The following is a 23,073-nucleotide window of genomic DNA, read 5'->3' as shown; positions in this document are numbered from 1 at the left end:
TTCCGTGTGTGTTTGGGAGTTGCTTGGGGTTGGGGGTCATGGGGAGAGGGGACAGCTCTGGGAGCAGAGGTGGCCCGTGGTGCCGTCCTGCGCAGACTCGCCCGTCCCACAGAGGCTGCGGGGTGGGGGCCGGGGGGGCGTGCCGACCGTTCCGCTCTTCCAGCCAGGTGCTTTTCTGTCAATTTCTATGGAATGCAAAAGGAGGTTTTTGTTTTATTTTGTTTTTTTTGTAAAGCTTAAGAAAAATCTACATCTTATACTTGAGCCTCCATACTTAAAAAAAAAAAAAGAAAAAAAGAAAAAAAAATCAATAAAAAGAAACTGGGACGCAGTTAGCTCTGGCCTTCTGTGTTCCTTCTCGCCGGCCTCACTTTCCAAGCACGTGTGGCTTTGGCCGTGCGCCGGCTCCAAGCAGGGACGTGTGTGGGCCCCGCTCACGGCAGCAGAGGAGGCATCCAGACCCCGGCCCCACCACCCTGAGAACACACCAGGTATGTGATGAGGTGCAGGGTCCCCATCCCTTTCTGCTCTCCGCCCTTGGAGGGCAGGGGCACCAACAAATACCGTGTGTTAGTGCCGCCCCACGCAGCTCCCCGTGCACCTCCCGCCACCTTCCCACAGTGCATTGTGCAGATGTGAGGCAGCAGAGGCCACACACAGCCGTGGAGTCTCAGCCTTCTCTCCTCCGAGCTGCCCCAGGGAGGATCTGAAGCAGATCTGAGTCCCTGCTGAGACAACTCCCATCTGTGGCCGGTCAGCGGGCTCCACGCCCTGGCCGGCTCATCTGTCTGAGGTCCCCGGCTCCTGGGTCTGATGCAGCATCTACGGAGTGCAAGTGCCATGGGAGACAGCAGAGAAGCCCCTGCCCCCTGGGTTCCTAGTGCCAGGTGGAGAACGCAGGCATGCTCCAGCCATGGGCCATGGGGGGGGTACACCCAGTGAGCCATTCCTCACGGGCACACGGATGCTGTGCCCCAACCATGGGTCATGTTAGCAGGGCGCCTGGCACACAGAAGGGGCTGGAAAAACAAACTCTGCTTTTCATTCTTTCATGATAACGTTTATCGAGAACCATCGAGGTAGGTACGGGGGCCACCACAGTGGGGTCTTGTGGATGGGGAGAGACTAGGCTTAACTCGCAGCATGGGCAAGTGGGGATTAGAGCCCAGGGGCGGGGAGGGGCAGTGGGTGGACAGGGACCAAGTGGAAACCTCAGGGGTCATGGGCCTTCTGGCCAAACCCACCTAACAGGATTCTCACTGAAGATGGGATAGGGTAACCAGACGTCACCTGGGGGCGGGGATGGAGGATGAGTCCAGGCAAGGTGGCTCAAGCCTACAATCCCAGCATTTTGGGAGGCCAAGTTGGGAGGATGGCTTGAGCCCAGGAGTTCACGACTAGCCCGGGCAACATAGACCCCATCTCTACAAAAATTAGCCAGGCGTGATGGTATGCGCCTGTGGTCCCAGCTACTTGGGAGGATGAGTTGGGAGGATCACTTGAGCCTGGGAGGTTGAGGCTGCAGTGAGCCAAGATTGTGCCACTGTACTCGAGCCTGGGAGACAATGAGCTCCTGTCTCAAAAAAAGAAAAAAAAAAAAACAAAAAACAAAAAACAAGATGGACCTTCTTGTAAAATTGACTTAGCAAGGGATTGCTGAAACGGGGTTTGACAAGGGCACACATGTGGGCCTGGGGCAAAGTTCAGGAGCCTGACCCAAGTCTGGCCAAGCAAATAGTCTTTGTCAGTTATCACTTCATGGAAGGTGAATCCCAGGCACGGTGGCCCACACCTGTAATCCCAATACTTTGGGAGACCAAGGTGGGCAATCACCTGAGGTCAGGAGTTCAAGACCAGCCCGGCCAATGTGGTGACACATCTCTACTAAAAATACAGAAGTTAGCCAGGCGTAGTGGCGGGTGCCTACTGTAATCCCAGCTGTTCTGGAGGCTGAGGCAGGAGAATTGCCTGAACCCGGAAGGTGGAGGTTGTAGTGAGCCGAGATTATGCCATTGCTCTCCAGCCTGGGGAACAAGAGTGAGACTTCGTCTCAAAAAAAAAAAAGGAAAAATTGGACAAATGGAAGATGCCTTTCCTTCGACACATCAGAGGAACTGAGGTCTCAAGGGAGACAGCCACCCTGAAGTCAGTGAGCCGGGCACACCCAGAGCAACACAGAGAGGCCTCCTCTTCTGGAGCAGAGGCTGCTAGGCCGGGAGCTGCTGGGCACACCAGCAGTAATTCCCCAGACCTGCGGAGGTGGAGTGGACTGCCTGAGGGTGACCCGTGGAGGCTCAGGCCCATTCTCAGGGGATTTCCTTTCAGGAAACCCACCAGCAGCTCCTTGAGCTATCACTTTCATCAGCCAAACAATCCTGTGACCACAAATAATGCTTGAAACCCAGAAATTGTGACTGATACATGTCAGTCCTGATTTGCTCTGCTATCTAGAATCTTCCACAGGGACCCTCACTACCAGTTGGTGGTTTTTTTTTTTGTTTTTTTTTTTTTTTTTTTTTTTTTTTTTTTTTTTCCGTTTTTTGTAGAGATGGGGGTCTCACCCTGTTGCCCAGGCTGGTCTCAAACTCCTAGCTTCAAGTGATGCCTCCACCTCAGTCTCCCGAAATTGCTGGGATTACAGGTGTAAGCCACCATGCCCAGCCCTCACTGCTGGTGTTTTTTTGTTTAGTTTTGTGATGGAGTCTTGCTCTGTCACCCAGGCTAGAGTGCAGTGGCATGACCTCAGCTTACTGCAACCTCCACCTCCCAAGTTCAAGCAGTTCTCCTGCCCCAGTCTTCTGAGTAGCTGGGACTGTAGGTGCCCGGCACCACACCTAAATTTTGTATTTTTAGTAGAGACAGGGTTTCACCATGTTGGCCAGGCTGGTCTCGAATGTGAGTAACCCCCATTCTGGGTACCGAGGAGGGAGAGCTAAGCAGACCCCTGGCACAATTAGTGCCTGAAGAATATCTTACTGCTCATTATTTCCTTTTATGTATCATCTTTTCATAGATAATCGTATCTTAGTTTATAGTCGGAGGAATGTCTAAAGCAGACACATTGCAGAGCAGAGCCCGGCTAACATGGTGAAACATCATCTCTACTAAAAATACAACAATTAGCTGGATGTGGTGGTGGGCACCTGTAGTCCCAGCTACCCTGGAAGCTGAGGCAGGAGAATCGCTTGAACCCGGGAGGTGGAAGTTGCAGTGAGCCGAGATGGCGCCACTGCACTCCAGCCTGGGCAGCAGAGCAAGACCCTGTCTCAAAAAAAAAGAGAAAGAGCTCTCCCATCTCAGAGTGGGCTGTGAAGACACGGGGAGATCTTGCACACTGAAGGCAGGCGGCGCAGGCCGGCCCACACACAGCAAGTGTGCAACCAACAGCTGCATGCCTGATGGCATCCTGTGCTCCGTGGGTGTCCCCTAGGATGGGGCAGGGGAGACTGGGCCTCCCTGCCCACCTGGGTCTCAGAGGCCTGCCTTCCCTCCTTTCTCCAGCAAAAGGCTCTTCCCTGAACAAACCCCATCACCTGCTGTTGGATGTGCCCCAGGACCCTGTCCTTGTCCTGAGCAGTGGTGTGGCTTTCAAGGCTCCTTGGAAGCAGCCCAGACACTGACCTCCAGGCCTCCATACCTGCCCCTCCCTTTTCCTGAATTGCCCTCCCCTCTGCCTTCAAAATGCAGCTCAAAGGCCACTCCTCTGAGAAGTCTTCCCTGATTGACGCACCAGGGGCTGGTCTCATCTTCTCATTCCCTGGCCCTTTCTACCTTCCGGTCACAGTAACCATCTCCTCTCCTGGAAGGCAGGGCCTCGGAGCTGGTTCCCCACAGCCCAGGTGTCTGACAGCAAAGGCCGCGTGGAGGGCTGCGCTTACCAAGCATCTGCAGCACCGGAATGGCCGCGCCACCGGTTCCCTTCTTTGGGGCTGGGAAGGGAGAGTCTAAAGGCAAGGCTCACTCTGGGACGCAGCTTCTCTCCCCACTACTACCCACCGGATGGCCACAAAGTCCCTGGTTCTGGTTTTCCAGAGCTAGGGTTGGGCATGTGGGGTGAGGTCAGGCCAGCACGGTGGGGAGCTGGCCCTTCTGTGCTCCGGGCTCCTGAGGTCCATGGCCCCAGGGAAAGTGGAATCAGAACAGGGTCTGGAGCCAGGCGTGGTGGTGCGCACCTGCAGTCCTAGCTCCTCGGGAGGTGGAGAGGAAGAATCCCTGGAACCTAGGAGTTTGAGGCTGCAGTGAGCTCTGATCACACCACTGCACTCCAGCCTGGGCTAAAAAAAATTTTTTTAAAAAAGAACAGGTCTGGAAACACTAGTTTTGGAGTCCAGGAAGCGCTCGGGGTTCAGTCCTGCCCTCCTCTCCACTCTCCCACCTTCCTCCTATACCTGCCACTTCTTCCTATGCCTTCAATCCTGTCTTCCCCTTTGATATCTCCCGCTCATCCTTCTGAGTTGTCACCTCCTCCAGGAGGCGCTCCCTGATCTCCAGGGATATCTGGTTGTGCTCCTCTTCTCCAACTAAAAAATCATCAAAATTAACCTTTATTGAGCCCTTACTATGTGACAGACTTGGGGCTAAACTCCACAACGTCAGCATTTTATGTGATCCTTGAATGGACACAGGAAGTGGCAGTACTGTCCCATTTCACAGATGAGGAAACCTAGGTACTGAGGAACTGCGAGGCAGAACCCAGAACTCACAGAACCTCAGCCCTTCTGCTTCTTCCTGGGTACCGAGGGGCAGGCCCCCCATGGGGTGTCACTCTCAATGCTGTGTCCCCACAGTGAGGTGTGGGGCCTGTCAGGAGAGGGCACTGAGAAGCAGGCTAAAGAAACCGGAGGCCCCAGGAGGCTGCGCCAGGGCTGCAGGCAGATGTGGTCCCATCTGCTCGGTTTGTCCTTGATCCCCATGCACTGCTGGTCCCCAAAGCAGCCCCGACCCATGAGCACCCTGGGGAAGGGGCAACAGAAACAGGCCTCACAGAGAGGTACCGTTTACTCAGTTGTGTCTTTATTATTATTATTTTGAGATGGAGTCTGGCTCTGTCACCTAGCTGGAGTGTAGTGGCTGATCTCAGCTCACTGCAACCTCCACCTCCCAGTTTCAAGCAATTCTCTTGTCTCAGCCTCCCAAGTAGCTGGGGCTACAGGTGCGCGCCACCACTCCTGGCTAAGTTTTGTATTTTTAGTAGAGACGGGGTTTCACCATGTTGGCCAGGCTGCTCTTGAACTCCTGACCTTGTGATCTACCCGCCTTGGCCTCCCAAAGTGCTGGGATTACTGGTGTGAGCCCCTGTGCCCGGCCTGTTTACTCAGTTGTCTGGAGTTGACAGGACAGTCCTGAGTCCAGCAGGTGGCAGCTGTGGCCCCTGGGGTGAGCAGACAGAATGAGGTAGGTGGCAGAAGGGGCAGCTGCCTGGTCTCCCGAGTGGCCCTGGGGTCTCTGGTGCAGCCCCTGCCTCGAGGCTTCAGGGTCTACCTGAAGGTGTGTTCCGAGGGGGATGGTTCCATCCTTCGAGGATCCAGAGGCCGCCACAGGCTGACGCAGGGCCGCAGCACCGTCACTGTCCACACCTCTCCCTGCCTGGTGTGGCTTCCGATGGTCCCTGTTCTCCTGTGCTCAGCTTGGCTCTGGTCAGCTGGGGAGGAGGAGGGGCTCAAGCTCTGAGGCAGGGGTGCTGTGCCTGTATACCAGGAACTGGATGGAAATCTGGAGGGGGGGGTGCTGTTAAGGCCAAGCTGAGTGGAGACTGGGTTGGACCTACCCCTGGGGGCCTTCAACTCCCTGGAGCTGCCTCCGTCACCCTCTCTCCCACCCCCACGCTGCAGGTGGGAAGGGCCAGCCTCTGCCTTAGCTCTGCTCTCCACTCAGAATGCCCACCCAGCTCCTCAAGCCCTAGCCAAGCTCCCTCTGTCTCCAAGCCTGGCACCACCTTCTCCCTCCCGTGGGCAGCCTCCCTTGACCCCGGCCCAGGATCTTCCCGCCCTCTCACCCTGCGGCATCCTGGGTGTTCACCAGGTGGCTGGGCCATTTTGGGACACAAGAGCCCAAACTTTCACCTCTCACTGCACCCAGCAGGGGACTCAGCAAATATCAAACAAAGGCCATGTTTACTTTCTCTCAGATGAGGCCCAAATTACGCTCTGTCCAGCCATTCAGCAAACACTTCCTGAGCCCTCACTGACCATGGGTCCTGTGGGGAGTGTTTCCAGATGCCTCATCTTACACAGTATCTTGATGAGACAGCAGCTGTTGACTGAAGAAAAGACACACCAGCACAGGGAAGTTGATGGCATGCCACGTGTCCCACAGCTAGGAGGCGAGGGAGGAGCCAGGACTTGAACCCAGGTTTGTCTGACCAATTCACGTTGTGTCTCCACACTCCAGCTCTCATCTGCACGGCCTGGAACACTCCTCTCCTGCATTTGCCTAACTTCTCCTCTGTCAGGTCACAGGTTACGTGACACTTACAAAGGTCTCTGCTGCCCTCTAAACAGGACAGCCCCTGGCTAGATGCTCTTGTCGTTTCTCTGCAGCTTGCTGCTGCTGCAACGAAGTCATTCTCTGATAACAGCGTTGTGGCCACTCTGCCTCACCCTGGGCTGTGAGCAATGAGGCCCTCATGGCTCTTCTGGCTCATTCATGGCTCCAGGGTCTGGCTAGGTGCCCGACAACACAGGAGGGGTGCACGACTGGGTGAACGGATGGAGGGAGGGAGGGAGGGAAGACAGGTGAAGGGATGGAGGTGGGAGGCCGGGATGAAGGGAGGCATGGGTGGGTGGACGGAGGCAAAGATGGATAGATAAATGGAGAAAGGATGGATGGATGAATGGAGGAGGGAGGGAGGGAGGGAGGGAGGGAGGGAGGGAGGGAGGGAGGATTTAAAGGGAGGGATGGGTGGATGAACAGAGGGATGGACGGATGGGCAGATGGAGGAGGGGAGGCAGGGATGAAGGGAGGGATGGGTAGGTAGATGCAGAAGAGACAGATGGGGGGAGGGAGGGAGAGGGATGAGTGTGAAGCCGAGTGCAGGCAGGAGCTCCCTGGCCCGCACCCTGCCCCTGCCTCGCACGCCCTGAAGGATACGATGGTGTCCAGCAGCAGCACACCCAGGCTGCCCACAAGCCAGGGCAGGTGGTGCAGCAGGTAGCTGCCCTCGCTCTGGCCCTCCTCCGGGTTTTTGAGCAGCACACTCAGCCCGTACAGCGTGTTCCCCAGCATCACCAGCGCGAACAGTGAGTAGGAGATCCCCTGGGTGGACTTCCGGAGGAACTGGGACAGGAGGGGGTCAGGTCAGAGACCTCGAACAGGCCTCTTGTCACCCTGGATTTTAACTGTCCACATGTCCACCTGCCCCACCACAGAGCACCTGCTCTGAGCTGATCTTTCACTGGGTGCCCAGTGTCTGACATGGGCCCGACACACGGAAGGGCCTCATCTGGCACTCCTCCCACCAACAGACGAGCCCTTCCAGGCCCCTGCCCAGGTCCCCAGGAGACGCCCCGTTCTACCCCGGCAGGCCTCCCCTCCCCGGCTCCCCAGCTTCTCCTCTCCCCTTGGGCCTCTAAGCTCAGCCCCTCACCTTTCCCCGACCTCCCACTTCCCCGAGACACACACGGGTCTCTTGGTAGCCGGGCTGGCAGGCCATACCACGCCCGTTTTCCAGAAGCAGAAATGGAGGCTCGGAGACTGGATGAACTTGCCAAGCCCAGACTTTCTGAACCAAGGCTCCTCTGCTGTGTACCCAGAGGGCCAGGGCAGCCAGGCCGGCTCTCCTCCACTCGGCCCCACCCGGCCCCCGCTGGAGGCTCACGTTGGTGCGGATCTGAGGCAGCCGGGACAGCAGGTACAACACGCTGGAGACCGAGCCGATGACGAAGCCAATGATTTCCTGCCGAGTGAAGGGCTGTGGGGCAGAAGGGGGCACTGGGTGCCTCGTACGGGCCAGAGAGGCAGAGAAATCCCTCCTCAGAGGGTGACCCCCGCCCCACTTAACGCCCACAAGGCTGCGGAGGGGAGAGCCCTGGGGATGAGCCATCCACACCCACGCCTCACCTTGCTGCCTGGCTCCACGGACAGGAGCGCCCGCCCCCGGAAGGTTTCCCTCGGGGCAGCCACGGGCCCAGCGGCACTCAGCAGCGGTGTGGCGCACACCGTCCCCACGAGGAACAACAGCACAGAGTTGATGGGGGCAGACACTGCACACGAGGCAGGAGGGAAGCTGAGGTTAGATGGCTGAGTGGCAGTAGACGGACTGGGGGCCGAGTCCTGGCCTTGCCTCTCAGAGGCTGTGTGACCTTGGGTAGGTCACCTAACCTCTCTGAGCTTTCATTCTTCATCTGTCGATGGATACAACAGTACTCTTCTAGAGTTAAAAAGGTAAAATGCTGAGGGCAGGGGAGTCAGGAGGGGGTTATACAAAGCAGAAATGCTGATGAGACACAACTCCCTCCCCAAGTGCCTCCCCGGGTCCATACGGCCTCGGCTGACCTTGCCTCCCGCTCCTCCTGAAGGCTGGGGTAGAAGCAGCCTGGGTGACCTGCCCTCGTTTCCCCAGCTCCAAGCCCAGGGCTGGACACAGAGGAGGAGCTGGAGCTGGGTCTGCTGAACGAGGCCTTGGGCGAACGGAACCGGCCTGGGTCGGGGCCAGGATTCGCTCACTGCCCTCAAGCCTCTGTCTTGGCCAGTTAAGGCTCAGGCTCCTAGATAAGGCCCGGGGAAACCTTTCCGAGGTTTGGGATATCTCCCAGCCATGGGAAACCTGCTTCCTCCCACACTCCAGGCGCCCTCCCCCCGGCCCCTCAGGCTGCTGGTAGAGCATCTGACCGGGGGCAGCCCCCACACTCACACAGAGAGGGGCGTTTCCTGAACTTGTAGTAGAAGTACAGTGTCAGCATCACCAGGTCTGCCAAGACGTAGTACACCGCCGTGTAGGTCTGTAACAGACACAGGGGTCCATGGTCAGGGACCACGCTCCAGCGGCCCTCTGCCACATCCCAGCTGGCTGACCCTGACCAAGTCATTTCACCTCTCTGCGCTTCTGTCTCCTTATCTGGCAAGGAAGAGTTCACAGTTTCCACTTGGCAGAATGACACATCAGGTGGGCAAAGGCCCAGCAAAGGACCTAGCCGAGCAAGAGCCACCGAACGGGTGGTCAGCGCCAGCAGTCCGGACGAAGCAGGACTCCACCGCAAAGTGATGGCGCTGGTTTGGCCTGACACCAGGGCAGTTAGAACTTTTTGGTCCCACTTGGGGAGACAATGCTGTCCTGACTGGGAGCCCCAGCTCTGCCTGTCCACAGGAGTGGGATGGCATCTGGGCCTCCCACAAAAAAACTCCCTTTCACCTCGAGGGGCCCACGCTCTGAAAGCTTGGTCAGCATTCTAGTACCCTGGAGGTGAAGACCTGGCAATGTTCCTGTTAGACGTGTTCATATTGAAGATGGGGAAACTGAGGCCCAGAGAAGAGCAGTGACCTGCCCACAGTCACAGTTTGGCAGACAGAAGGCGTGGAGCCCTCACAAGAGGAATGATGGGTCAGGGTTCTGGAGACCAGGTGGGGCAAAGAACCTGGCATCTCCTCGGGCAACCCTGCAGGCAGGGTTAGGGTTAGTGCCACCTTCCCGGGGACCGGCCCACCTGCAGGGGCAGCTGGTCAGCAAGGAAGGAGCCGATGAGGTTGCAAGAGTCTCCGCCGATCCAGCCCAGGAGGAACCACAGGGACAGTGCCTGGTCCATGTTGCCCGTCTTGTAGGCTTTGATGAACTGGCTGTGGAAGAGGAAGAGGAGGAGACGCATGCTCAGGCCGCCTACAGAGGACACTGCCCAGAAGAGACGACCATGGGAGGGTGAGGCCGAGATGGAAAGAAGGTGACCTGGGGGCCCATCCTCCCCATGGGCGGGATCCTCGGGAGTCTTCTGAACCCTTTGGAGGATTCCCCTGGGGAATCCCTTCTAAGCTGAGGGCTCTACGGCTGTGTATCTTTCCAGAAAAAGCCCAGCCTTACTCAGATTCTCCTCCACCACACCCTGGGGTCTCCAGTGGGGATCTGGGGCTTATGTAGGGTCCTGAAGTTTTGTGTTGGGCCCTGAGGACCGCTGCAGAGAACCCTGGATCCCATCTTCTATGGATGTGGGAAGGTGCTGGAAAGGGACATGCAGGCCAAAGGTCTTGGCATGCTGGGTCTCCAGGAGCAGCTGCAGCCAACACAGGCAGAACCCCAGCCCAGTTCTCTTTAGAGGGCAACAGGAAAGGGCGGGGCTGAGGCGCCTGGAGCTCCACTACCAGTCATGGGCTTTTGGTCCCCTGGCTGTTTTCCCAAAGGTCCCTGGTGCTGGGACCCTCTTAGGACTTCTGGCCAGATGTGGGTACGAGGCCAAAGCTGGCAGTGGCAATGAGGCCCAGGGCAATTCTGAGCCCTCTGCGTGTGTGCTGACTCATTCTGTCCTCAAGGCACCCGTGCTGCACAGTCTGCCACGATGACCGCCTCGCTGGGCATGGAGGAAGTGGTGCCAGACGGCTCGGATTCAACCCCGACCTGAGCCTCCACTCTTGCCCTTAACCACGAAACATACTGCCATTTACCGTTCCCATTTCTTTTTAACCACCTGCATGCATGAAGGAAACCAGACAAACATAAAGAAACTAAATGTGGCCAGACATGGCGGCTCACACCTGCAATCCCAGCACTTTGGGAGGCCGAGGCAGGCGGATTATTTGAGGCCAGAAGTTCAAGACCAGCCTGGCCAACATAGTGAAACCCCATCTCTACAAAAATACAAAAATCAGCCAGGCATGGTGGCACTCGCCTGTAATCCCAGCTATGCAGGGGGCTGAGGGATGAAAATTGCTTGAACCCAGGAGGTAGAAGTTGCAGTGAGCCAAGATCACACCACTACACTCCAGCCTGGGCAACAGAGTGAGACTCTGTCTCAAAAAAGAAACGAAAAAGAAAGAAACTAACAAAATGGCAGCTCATACCACCCATCATCCAAGTCAGAAACTAAGACACGGGCATTGGCTGGGCTCTTCCCATGGCCAGGCCCTCCACCCGCCTCCCTCAATCTCCTAACCAAGCCTCCCTCCTTTCGGATCCATCTTCCCTTTCAGGAATCTTTCTAAAACCCCTGTGTCAGCCAGGAGCAGTGGCTCATGCCTATAATCCCAACGCTGGGCGTGGTACCTCACACTTGTAATCCCAGCACTTCAGGAGGCTGAGACAGGAGGTTCACTTGAGCCTAGAAGTTCAAGACCAGCCTGGGCAACACAGCAAGACACTGTCTCTACCAAAAAAAAAAAAAAAAACAAAAAAAAAAAACTAGCCAAGCCTGGTGGTGGGCAACTGTGGTCCCAGCTACTCAGGAGGTTGAGGTGGGAGGATCACTTGAGTCCAAGAGGTTGAGGGTGCAGTGAGCTATGACTGCACCACCGCACTCCAGCCTGGATGACACAGTGAGACCCTGTCTAAAAAAAAAAAAAAACCAAAAAACTGTCTTTAGTAACAAATAAAAAACTAAAACCCCAATGTCACCAAAAACTGCCAGAGCCTTCCAGTGCCCTTCGATAAGGACCCACATCCTCCGAGCGGGCCCTTGCAAGGCCCCAGGCTCGCTGCCCCTGGAGGGCTCTCCATTCCTCCCCGCTCTGGTCTCAGAAGCCCCACCCACCCGTCCTCGGGCCCAGATGCCTCTGCGTCTCTCTCACATCTCAGGAAATGTCAGTTCCTCCTCTGAACCTCCCCTGACAGGAGTTCCACTGGCATCTTCTCCTTCCTCCTTTGTAACACTTGATATCCCTGTCCCTCCCAGACTCACTCGAGTTTCTTGAGGACAGGCGAGTAGCATAGGCTGAGCGCTGAGAAGGCCCTTAATCAGGGTTTATCCCATGGGCCTTTGGGTAAAGCTCCTTCTCAGATGGTATTACTCAGCTTGTCTTCGTCAATTGCAGGAAAATGATTCTGTCCCACTCAGGAGAGACTGAGACCTGGGGAAGGCCAGGGGGGCAGGCTCCCTCCCTCCATCACTTAGGGCTCTCTCCCAGGCCTCCAATCCCCTCCCTGTTTAATCAACCAGCCCAGGCAGAAAGCGGGAGCCGCAGCCAGCTCCTCAGACAGTCCTGAGGAAGCTCTCAGCCCTGGTCAGGGAGCCCTCAGTCACGTATACCTGTCCAGTCTGCCTGGTGAGGGCCCCTCCAATCCTCCCTAGCATCAATGCTTGCTGGAGGCTTCCACAGCCTCCAACATGGACTCCTGCCTCTTCTCTCTGTCACTCTGGTCCTTCCTCCCCATCACTCCCAGATTATCTTTTCAAGGGTACCAGAACGGATGCTCTGTTTGTGTCTGTTTGGCTTACTGGCACCCAACCCGACATGGCACCTGGAACAAGGGAATTCAGTGAAAACATCAAACCTCTGATTGGCTGCCTGGAGAAAGCAAGGGGGAAAGACACTCTTTTCAACACCTGGTGCTGGGACAACTGGACATCCACATGTGCAGTAGCTCACGCCTATGATCCCAGCACTTTTGGAGGCTGAGGTGGGTAGATCACCTGAGGTCAGGAGTTCAAGACCAGTCTGGCCAACATGGTGAAAACCCATCTTTACTAAAAATATAAAAAGCTGCTGGGCATGGTAACACATGCTTGTAATCTCAGCTACTCAGCAGGCTAAGGCAAGAGAATCATTTGAGGCCAAGAGGCGGAGGTTGCAGTGAGCTGAGATCGTGCCACCGCACTCCAGCCTGAATAACAGAATAAGACTCTGTCTCGCCGGGCGCGGTGGCTCAAGCCTGTAATCCCAGCACTTTGGGAGGCTGAGGCGGGTGGATCACGAGGTCGAGAGATCGAGACCAACCTGGTCAACATGGTGAAACCCCATCTCTACTAAAAATACAAAAAATTAGCTGGGCATGGTGGCGCATGCCTGTAATCCCAGCTACTCAGGAGGCTGAGGCAGGAGAATTGCCTGAACCCAGGAGGCGGAGGTTGCGGTGAGCCGAGATCGCGCCATTGCACTCCAGCCTGGGTAACAAGAGCGAAACTCCGTCTCAAAAAAAAAAAAAAAAAAAAAAGACTCTGTCTCAAAAAAAAAAAAAAAAAGAAGGAGGTTGGACTCCTATTTCACATCATTTACAAACTATAACACAAAATGGATCAAACACCTAAATGCAACGAGATGCTGGGCACGATGGCTCATGCTGTTAATCCCAACCCTTTGGAGGCCAAGGCAGGAGGATTGCTTAAACCCAGGAGTTTGAGACCAGCCCAGACAATATAGTGAGACCTTGTCACTAAAAAAAAAAATTAATTAGCCAGGTGTGTTTGTGCACATCTGTGGTCCCAGCTACTCAAGAGGCTGAGGTGGGAGGACCAGTTGAGCTAAGGTCAAGATTAAAATGAGCTATGTGATCACGCTACTGCATTCCATCCTGGGGAACAGAGCGAGACCATGTCTCAAAAAGAGATAAGGGTAAATCTTTGTTATCTGTATTTGGCTATGGTTTCTTAGCTATGATACCAAAACCACAAGATACAAAGAGAAAAAATAGATAAACTGGACATCATCAAAATTAAAAACTTTTGGCCGGGCGCGGTGGCTCAAGCCTGTAATCCCAGCACTTTGGGAGGCCGAGGCGGGTGGATCACGAGGTCAAGAGATCGAGACCACCCTGGTCAACATGGTAAAACCCCATCTGTACTAAAAATACAAAAATTAGCTGGGCATGGTGGTGCGCGCCTGTAGTCCCAGCTACTCAGGAGGCCAAGGCAGGAAAATTGCTTGAACCCTGGAGGCGGAGGTTGCGGTGACCCGAGATCCCGCCATTGCACTCCAGCCTGGATAACAAGACCGAAACTCTGTCTCAAATTAAAAAAAAAAAAAAGTAAAAAGACAACCCACAAAATATTTGCAAATCACATATCAGATGGCAATGGCAATGTTATATTCGGTATAGAGAAAGAACATTTACAAAGCAACAATAAAAAGACAAATGATCCAGCTGGAAAGTGGACAAAGGATCTGAAGGCACCTTTCTCCAGAGAAAGTGCACAGATGGCTGGTAAGCACTTGAAAACCTGTTTCATTTCATCACCCATCAGAGCGACGCACATCAAAAGCACAATGAGATACTACTTCACACCCACTGGGAGGGCTACAGCAACAAAAGACCGGCTGACCAGGGACAGTGTCTTACTCCCGTAATCCCAGGATTTTCAGAGGCCAAGGCGGGCAGATCACCTGAGGTCAAGGGTTTGAGACCAGCCTGGCCAACATGGTGAAACCCTGTCTCTACTAAAAATACAAAAATTAGACAGGCATGGTGGTGCACACCTGTAATCCCAGCTTCTTGGGAGGCTAAGGCAGGAGAATCACTTGAACCCAGGAGGCGAAGGTTGCAGTGAGCTGAGCTGAGGTTGTGCCACTGCACTCCAGCCTGGGCAACAGAGTGAGACTCCATCTAAAAAAAAGACCAGGTGCGGTGGCTCACACCTGTAATCCCAGCACTTTGGGAGGCTGAGGCAGGCAGATCACCTGAGGTCAGGAGTTTGAGACCAGCCTGACCAACATGGTGAAAGCCCCTCTCTACTAAAAATACAAAAATTAGCTGGAGGTGGACTTTTTTTTTTTTTTTTTTTTTGAGATTGAGACTTTTTTTTTTCTTGTTCCCCAGGCTGGAGTGTAGCGGTATGACCTTGGCTCACTGCAGACTCCATCTCCCAGGTTCAAGTGATTTCCCCTGCCTCAGCCTCCCAAGTAGCTGGGATTATAGGTGCGTGCCACCATGCCCAGCTAATTTTTCTATTTTTAGTAGAAACAGGGTTTCACCATGTTGGCCAGGCTGGTTTCGACCTCCTGACCTCAGGCAATCCACCCACCTGGGCCTCCCAAAGTGTTGGGATTACAGGTGTGAGCCACTGTGCCCAGGAAAAAAAAATGAATGTGCATAGCAACATTAATCATGATAGCTGAAAAGTAGAAACAACCCAACGTCTATCAGTGGTTCCAGATAACAAAATGTGATATGCAAAGAGTAAAACAGTATTCAGCCACAAAAAGGGATGAAGTACTGATTTGATATCTGCTATGACAGGGATGAATCTTGAAGACATTATGTTAAGTGAAAGAAGCCAGTCACAAAAGTCCTATATGACTCCATTTATATGAATCATGAAGTGTCCAGAATAGGCAAATCAATAGAGACAGAAAGCAGACCAGGGGCTGCCAGGGACTGAGAAGTTTCAGGAGAAATGAAGAGACTGCTGATGGGGATGGTGTTCACTTGCGCTGATGAAAATGTGCTCAAATCAATTGTGCTGACAGCTATACAACTCTGTGGCTATACTAAAACCAATCACTTGTACATTGAATGGGTTAATTGCATGTGATGTGAATTCCCTCCCAATAAAGCCTGTTAAAACAATGTCAAGCCCCTGACCAAACCCTTCTCTTTATCCCTCAGGATAAAGAGCACATCTCTTAACAGCAGAAGATGGCCCTCAGACTATATGGCCTTTGATGACTCCTGTGATCCCCACACACTCTGTCTGCCATAGAAACGCAGCTGCCTCCTTCTCTGCACATCTGCTGCTCCCTCTGTCTGAACTGCTCTTCCACACTCAGCTCCTGGCTCTCATGCCTCAATTCTGTCCCATCCTAGGCTTTCAGCCTAGATGCCAACACCTCCAGTTGCCTTCTTCTTTGTTGCTTTTTTTTTTTTTTTTTTGGTAGAGATGGGGTCTCACTATGTTAGCCAGGCTGGTCTCAAACGCCTGACCTTAAGTGATCCTCCTGCCTTGGCCTCCCAGAGTGCTGGGATTATAGGCGCGAGCCACTGTGCCTGGCCTCCAGGTCCTTTCTGACCGTAATCTTCTTCTGCCTCTGCAGATCAGGTGGGTGTCCCTCTTCTGTGCTTCGCGTAATGAAATAATAGCAACGTCACCACTGACAGCTTCAGGCTTGGGCAAACATTGTGTAGAGGCCCTGGGTGGGCAGCTTTCCCTATACACCCTCATGCCATCCTCCTAGCAACCGTCTGAGCTGGGTAACAATATTTCCATTTCACAAACGAGGAAACTGAGGCTCAGAGCAGTCAAGTGACACGCCCAGGTCAGGATGCTCTTGACCCCTGTGCAGCATCCTCGCTCCCTGGTCACAGAAGGGGCCACGCAGTGTTATGTTCACTGCTGCTGTCTCCACCACCGGCCTGCCAAACCCTTGAGGACACAGGCTGTGTTTGATGCATTCCGGCACTCCCACTCTCCCGCCCCATCTCTGACCAGCTGTGTGACCTAAAGCAAATTACTTAACCTCTCTGGGTTTTGGACCCCTCATCTGTAAAATAGATGGAGAGTAGCTGTCCCTATTTCACAAGGTTGTGAGGATTAAATGAGGTAGAAATACAGCAAGTACTTAGAAGCAAGCAAGGTATACAGTGGGTTCTCAATAAACTATTGCAAAAGTGATGATCTCTCTATCAGCACTGCCCAGCACAAGGCCTGGCCTGTGGCAGGGATCAGTGCAGTTTGGGTACCCTTCCTGGATGGGTAGGAAGAGGAGGGAGCACACCCAGCTTCCAGTCTGGAGAGGCCTGGAGTCTGCCAGGCAGCTTCTCTCTGAGCAGTAGCTGGAGCCATTCCCCCAACTCCACAGCCCTGCCACCCAGATACTACTCACGGGAAGGTAGATGCAGCAAAGCAGAGAATGGAGATCAAGCCCAGGCCCACGCTGGCCTCATCCCAGCCGTCCTGGGCACATTCACCAAACACATCCCATATCCACTGGATGGAGCCATTGGGGCAGCTGGAAAAGTTTCGGGAGCCCAGTTTCTTCCAGACCATGGCTGTGGAGGAAGGGTCCCCGGGGCGGAGCACGGCTGCACAAGAGTGAGGGTGCTGGTGTTCTGGGGCCGGCAAGGGTTCTACAGGGAGAGAGAGAGGAGGCTTTCAGCACTGGAAGGTCCAGTTCCTATTCATGGTCATCCCAAACTAAGCTCATTCCAGCCTTATCACCCGGCACCTGGCCCTAAACCAGAGAAGGGCAAAGACATAACATTTACCCACCAGGACACAATCAGCCTGCAGGCACACACATCACAGCAAACACACACCAACTAGACGCGCAGGCAGCGCACTGGATCTGCAGAAGGGACAGCTGTGTTCAAATCCCTGCTTCACCACCCGTTCATGCTAGAGTTTGGGCAAAGACTCAGCCCTAAGGCCGGGCGCGGTGGCTCAAGCCTGTAATCCCAGCACTCTGGGAGGCCGAGGCGGGTGGATCACGAGGTCGAGAGATCGAGACCATCCCGGTCAACATGGTGAAACCCCGTCTCTACTAAAAATACAAAAAATTGCCGGGCGCGGTGGCTCACGCCTGTAATCCCAGCACTTTGGGAGGCCGAGGCGGGCCGATCACAAGCTCAAGAGATCGAGACCATCCTGGTCAACATAGTGAAACCTCGTCTCTACTAAAAATACAAAAAATTAGCTGGGCATGGTGGCGCATGCCTGTCATCCCAGCTACTCAGGAGGCTGAGGCAGGAGAATTGCCTGAACCCAGGAGGCGGAGGTTGCGGTGAGCCGAGATCGCGCCATTGCACTCCAGCCTGGGTAACAAGAACGAAACTCCGTCTCAAAAAAAAAAAAAAAAAATACAAAAAATAAGCTGGGCATGGTGGCGCGTGCCTGTAATCCCAGCTACTCAGGAGGCGGAGGCAGGAGAATTGCCTGAACCCAGGAGGCAGAGGTTGCAGTGAGCCAAGATCGTGCCATTGCACTCCAGCCTGGGTAACAAGAGTGAAACTCTGTCTCAAAAAAAAAAAAAAAAAAGACTCAGCCCTTCTGTGCCTGAGCCCTCTCATCTGTAAATGGGGGTCATTACAGTGCTGCCTCCCGCATCCGATTGTTGTATGGGTTAAATGAGTTCGTACATAGCGTGGAGAACCGAGCCCTATGACTCCCATAGGTTGTCCCTAATTTCTTGTGATTATTATAAATTACTCTGTAAGGATCTGCTGAGACCAGGCCCATCAAGCTCATTATCTAATTTAAAGTAGGTTGTACCCAGGAGCGATGGATGGCTGGCTCATGCCTGTAATCCCCACACTTTGGTAGGCTAAGGCGGGAGGACAGCTTGACCCCAGGAGACAGAGACCAGCCTGGGCAACACAGCAAGAACCCATCTCGAAAGAAAGAAAGAAGAAAGAAAGGAAGGAAAGAAAAAAAGGAAAGAAAGAAAGAACACAAAAATTTAGCCAAGCATGGTGGTATGATGGTGCGTGCCCGTCTGGTCCTAGCCACTCAGGAGGCTGAGGTGGGCGGATCACTTGAGCCCAGGAGGTAGAGGCTACAGAGAGCCATGATCTCACCAATGCACTCCAGCCTGGATGACAGAGCAAGACCCTGTCTCAAAAACAACAGCAGAAAATAAGGGCTGGGCACCGTGCCGGCACTCTGGGAGGCCGAGGTGGGAAAGATCGCTTAAGCCCAGGAGTTCGAGAACAGCCTGAGTAACGCTGTCTCTACGAAAAATTCAAAAATTAGCCAGGTGTGGTAGCACACGCATGTAGTCCCAGCTGCTACTCAGGAGGCTGAGGTGGGAGAATCACTTGAGCCCAGGAGGTGGAGGTTGCAGAGCAAGCCACGATCATGCCACTGTACTCCAGTCTGGTGACAGAGCCAGAGCCAGACCCTGTCTTAAAAGAAAACACCGCACACACACACCAACCATAAAGCAGGTTGGCCCACACAGATGAAGGAAGTGGAGAAGAGGAGCAGGGGATCCCTGGGGTTGCATGAGTGACAAGGACTCAAGTTCGAGACGCTGCAGCCTGTATTCTCCCAGGAGCTCACAGAGTGTGGAGGTCGCCTACCAGTAGGGAGTCCACAGCCGCCTCCCCACTGTCACACTGACAAAGCCAGAACATGGGTGATCACAGGGCAGGGCAGGGCAGGCCCCTCCCGGTACCCGAGCACCCTGGACAGTGAGTAGAGCAGTCATTGCCTGTGTGACACCTTAGAGGAGGAAGGGAAAGTGAGGCTTGGCTGGGCCATCTCCGTCAGTGATCGTCAGAACAGCTCGGACCAAGAGCTCGTTGTCAGCCTATGCCAAGCATCCTGCATGCATTCATAGGTTTCATGTTTACAGCAACTGTGAAGTGGCATCCACTGACATCCACAAGGAGCCTGAGTCAGAGTGCGGAAGTGATGTGCCAGGGCCACCCAGCCAGGAAGCTAAGGAGTCAAACCCAAGACTCAGACCTATACCCCTGCTCATGGCCATCTGCCACACCGCCCGCCTCACGTGCGTCTGCCACCAGCAAGGCAGAAGCCGTCTGTGGCTCCCTAGCAAGCAGACACAGAAAAAGAAAGAGGGAAGCCTCTGCGGTCTGGCATGACTGCCCAGCCAGAAAGCGGGCTTCCCCTCTTCTCCCTGTGCTCAGAGGGGATTTCCTCACCCAGGCGGGGGCTCTCTCCAGCTGCCTTCATTTCCACTTATGTCAGGAGGCCTGGGCTCCTCAGCTAGTCCCTGGCTGCCCCCACGGAACTGCTGAGGTCACAGAGACCAGGCAGCACCAGGAGGGAGGGAAAGTGAGTCAGCACCTCCTGTCAGGAAGCTGTAGACCCTCAGCCCTAATGTGACTCGCTGTGGGCAGAGGTCCTGGAGCTGCAGATAAGGGTGCCTCAGGTCACTGTCAGCCCAGCTCACTGGACTATCTGCAGGGCCTGGCACAGGCAGGGAGGCTGAAAGCCTCTTCCTTTGTGTCTTCGTGGCCCACCTGGAGGATCATCAGCACAGCTGATGTTGGAAGGCTTCACCTGATGCCCCGACTCTGGGACCTGGAAGGCCACACCAAATTAACATAGAGTCCAGGTGTGGCTGGGTGTGGTGGCTCACACCTGTAATCCCAGCACTTTGGGAGGCTGAGCCGGGGTGGGGGGGAATCACTTGAGCTCAGGAGTTGGAGAACAGCTTAGCCAACGTGGTGAAACCCCCTCTCTATCAAAAATACAAAAATTAGCTGGGTGTGGTGGCACATGCCTGTAATTCCAGCTACTCGGGAGGCTGAGGCAGGAGAATCACTTGAACCCAGGAGGCGTAGGTTGCAGTGAGTCAAGACTGCACCCCTGCGCTCCAGCCTGAGAAACAGAGCAAGACTCTGTCTCAAAAAGGAAAAAAAAACAAAAAACACAAAAACAAAAACCATATTGTCCAAGTGAGAATGCCAAAGGGATTTCAGATCAAGCCCTCATGTTCCCAGCCACCACCCCCTTGCAGAGTCTGAACACAAGGCTGCAGGCCATCCACTGCCCTCTTCACCACTCCCCAGCAAGGTCGGGTATACTGTGCTCATTTCACAGGTGAGGCCGAGCGTCCTTGGAAGTGAGTTAACCTGCCTGAGCTCTCATAAAATGGGGCCAGTGACATTCACTCCTTGGGGCAGCTGTCCTGACTAACTGCACATAAAGCTCTCAGCCCCGTGCCTGACAACGCACAGCAGCGACTGTTTTCAGGATGAGAGTCCAGCATCTCAACCACCTGGGGCCTCTCTCTCATTTCCCCTTTTCCCCAGGTTAGGGAGGAAATGAAATGGATGCATCCCACTATGTGTATGTGTTGGCGGGTTGTCTTGAGGAAGGTACCTTGGTTTATGGATCCAGGATACTGGATGGGTGGCCCCCTGACCTTGGACAGGACTCATGCAGCCTGGAGCTCAGGACACTCAGAGACACAGCTGATCCCTGAACAGAAGGGCCTTGCTCTGAGGGCCATCCTGTACAGTTCCTGTCACCCAGAAGCCAGGCATGGGCCCACTTCCTGTTCAAACAGCACTGAGTAAAATGGATGTCCAAGGTTGCAATGGAGCTTGACCTCATCTGTGAAGATGGCAAGAACCCCAGAAGGGGTACCCTGGAATTGCCCTTGGAGGGTGCACATTAAAAATTTGGAGTGAGGGCCAGGTGCGGTGGCTCACGCCTGTAATCTCAGCACTTTGGGAGGCCGAGGCGGGTGAATCACGAGGTCAAGAGATCGAGACCATCCTGGTCAACATGGTGAAACCCCCATCTCTACTAAAAATACAAAAAAAATTAGCTGGGCATGGTGGCGCATGCCTGTAATCCCAGCTACTCAGGAGGCTGAGGCAGGAGAATTGCCTGAACCCAGGAGGCGGAGGTTGCGGTGAGCCGAGATCGCGCCATTGCACTCCAGCCTGGGTAAAGAAGAGCGAAACTCCCTCTCAAAAAAAAAAAAAAGAAAGAAAGAAAGAAAAGAAATTTGGAGTGAGTGTACCTGGGCTGGGGCTTAAAGATTCTGGGTTTAAGAAGCCCTCCAGCGATTCTGGTCCACCTAGTGCACTTTGAGAAAGGGCAGGCTGGAGATGGCGCCTCCTGCTACACTCAACCTCCTCTCCTTGATCCCAAGCTGAGTCAGGGATGCTTTGGGCTGAGGACCAACACCGATTATGTGTCCACCTTTGTCTACAGGATCAAGTCCAAATGACCTGAGGCCAGGCCTCAAGTTACTCCAAGAACCGTCCTCCCAACCTTATCTCCTGCCTCCTGATTCACGTCTTCAGTCATTTCAGGTCACTAGGCATCTGTGCATACTGTCCTTCCCCTAGGAGTGTCCTGCAAGGGCCCGGTCATGGAGTAAGACTCATTTCTAAATTGCTCTTTCAAAGATGCCCCGTGAGAGCCAGCTGGCCAAGACCTCCCACCTCATCCTCTCCCCTCGTCCACACACCTGAAGAATGCTACCACCGTCCTCTGCGACCAGTGTCCTGGAAACGTACTCTCCCCACTCTCGATGGTGCATTTCTTATTCTCTGGGTCTAAACACATGTAGAGGTTCAGCAAATGTTGAAAGAGAGAGAGGTAGAGAGAAGGCCAGGGTAAAGAAGAGAGGAAACGGGAGTGAGGAGAGGAGAAAAGGGGGAAAGAGAGGGAAGAGGAAGGAGAGGAGAAAGGAAGAAAGAGGGGGAAAGCTGTGGCCTCAAACAGCCCAGGGCTGAGGAGAAAATCACTCTGGAACAGGCCTGCCCAACACCTACCAGTATAGAACTCAAGTGACTGAGCCTCGCAGTTCTCATCTGAAAAGTGGGGGAATAATGCAATGCCCACCTCCTAGGCTGACTGCAGAGTTAAATGATACAATCCAGGCCAAGCCATTACAAGGGTGCCTGGCACAGGCACTGGACACCAACAGCACAAAATGACCATTATTTGTTCTCACTGTAGCCCTTCCGGCATCCAGGCACACAGGCGCCTTCAGTAAGAGTTGATTAGGGAAGACCTGAGACCCCGGCCCGGGACCCCTCACACTTCCAGACCCAGACTCTCCATGCACACGTTTGGAAACCTACCTTAGGCACGGCGTGGGAGTGGGCAGTGTGGGCTCTCGTCCCTGCACACCTGGGGAGAATGTGGAGGGAGGAGCGTCCTGTCTTGGGACTACCACCCACTCCAGGGCTCGGCGTCCTCAGCCACAGCTCCCTCCTGGTGATTCAGCCCGCTGCCGGTCGCCTGTTTGGAGGGATAATGACAGGGCAGCTGCTGGCGTCAGCGCCGCAAGGGCCCTCTCCCGACCGACCCGGGAAAAACAAAGCCATCAGATGGCAAGGGGCCGGTCGGCCGCGACCAAGGGCTGAAAGGGGACCCGGCCCCCAACCCCTGGCCAGGCCAGCCCGAGAGGCTGTGCTGGTCGCCCCTGAGGTGGGGGGGGCCACAAGGCTGCGAGCTCCCAAGGGCCACCCAGTCCCGGCCCGGAGCCTCGCCTCAGGGTGTCGCGCCACAAGGGGGGCGCAGGAGCCCCCAGCAGTCCAGGGGCCGGAGGAAGGACGTAGCAGGGAAGCCCAGGAGCCCCGACCCCCAGCCGTGTTTTGCCACCTGCCCCCGTGCCGGCTCACCAAGTCCAGATCCGCCGCCAGGGCCGGACTTCTGGGTCAGAGCCCGCCCGGTCAGCTGACCGCGCGCCACCGCCCCGCCCCGGAAACCACAGGCCCCGCCCCCACGCCGCGCGCCTGGCTGACCGGGTCGGGGGGCTCCCGTGGGGCCGCGTGTGCTGTCCCCGCCCCGCACT

General features: G+C 54.8%; 1 protein-coding gene across 5 annotated transcripts; it reads right to left on the bottom strand.

Moving 5' to 3' along the window:
- Nucleotides 1-4,991: 4,991 nt before the first annotated feature.
- On the bottom strand, nucleotides 4,992-23,073 carry SLC66A1 (solute carrier family 66 member 1). 5 transcript variants are annotated; one of them, XR_005580744.2, is made up of 10 exons: nucleotides 22,901-23,073; nucleotides 22,358-22,517; nucleotides 16,672-16,915; nucleotides 9,642-9,771; nucleotides 8,852-8,939; nucleotides 8,059-8,201; nucleotides 7,817-7,909; nucleotides 7,090-7,275; nucleotides 5,482-5,712; nucleotides 4,992-5,371 (listed from the first exon to the last, which is right to left on the bottom strand). XR_005580744.2 is itself a non-coding variant. In XM_039473491.2 (9 exons), the coding sequence occupies exons 3-9, from the start codon at nucleotides 16,833-16,835 to the stop codon at nucleotides 5,638-5,640; spliced, it is 879 nt and encodes a 292-aa protein (XP_039329425.1). In that variant the 5' UTR covers nucleotides 16,836-16,915; nucleotides 22,358-22,517; nucleotides 22,901-23,073; the 3' UTR covers nucleotides 4,992-5,637. The 5 variants fall into 5 exon arrangements, 4 of the variants coding, with proteins under 4 accessions (XP_039329425.1, XP_039329426.1, XP_039329427.1 ...); XM_039473491.2 differs by having other exon boundaries at nucleotides 4,992-5,712; XM_039473492.2 differs by lacking the exon at nucleotides 22,901-23,073 and adding an exon at nucleotides 22,769-22,893 and having other exon boundaries at nucleotides 4,992-5,712.

This window comes from Saimiri boliviensis, chromosome 11 (assembly GCF_048565385.1).
Source record: "Saimiri boliviensis isolate mSaiBol1 chromosome 11, mSaiBol1.pri, whole genome shotgun sequence".
NCBI classification, from domain to species: domain Eukaryota; kingdom Metazoa; phylum Chordata; class Mammalia; order Primates; family Cebidae; genus Saimiri; species Saimiri boliviensis.
Note: the sequence above shows the minus strand (reverse complement) of the source record. Positions and strands in the feature narration are given on the sequence as shown.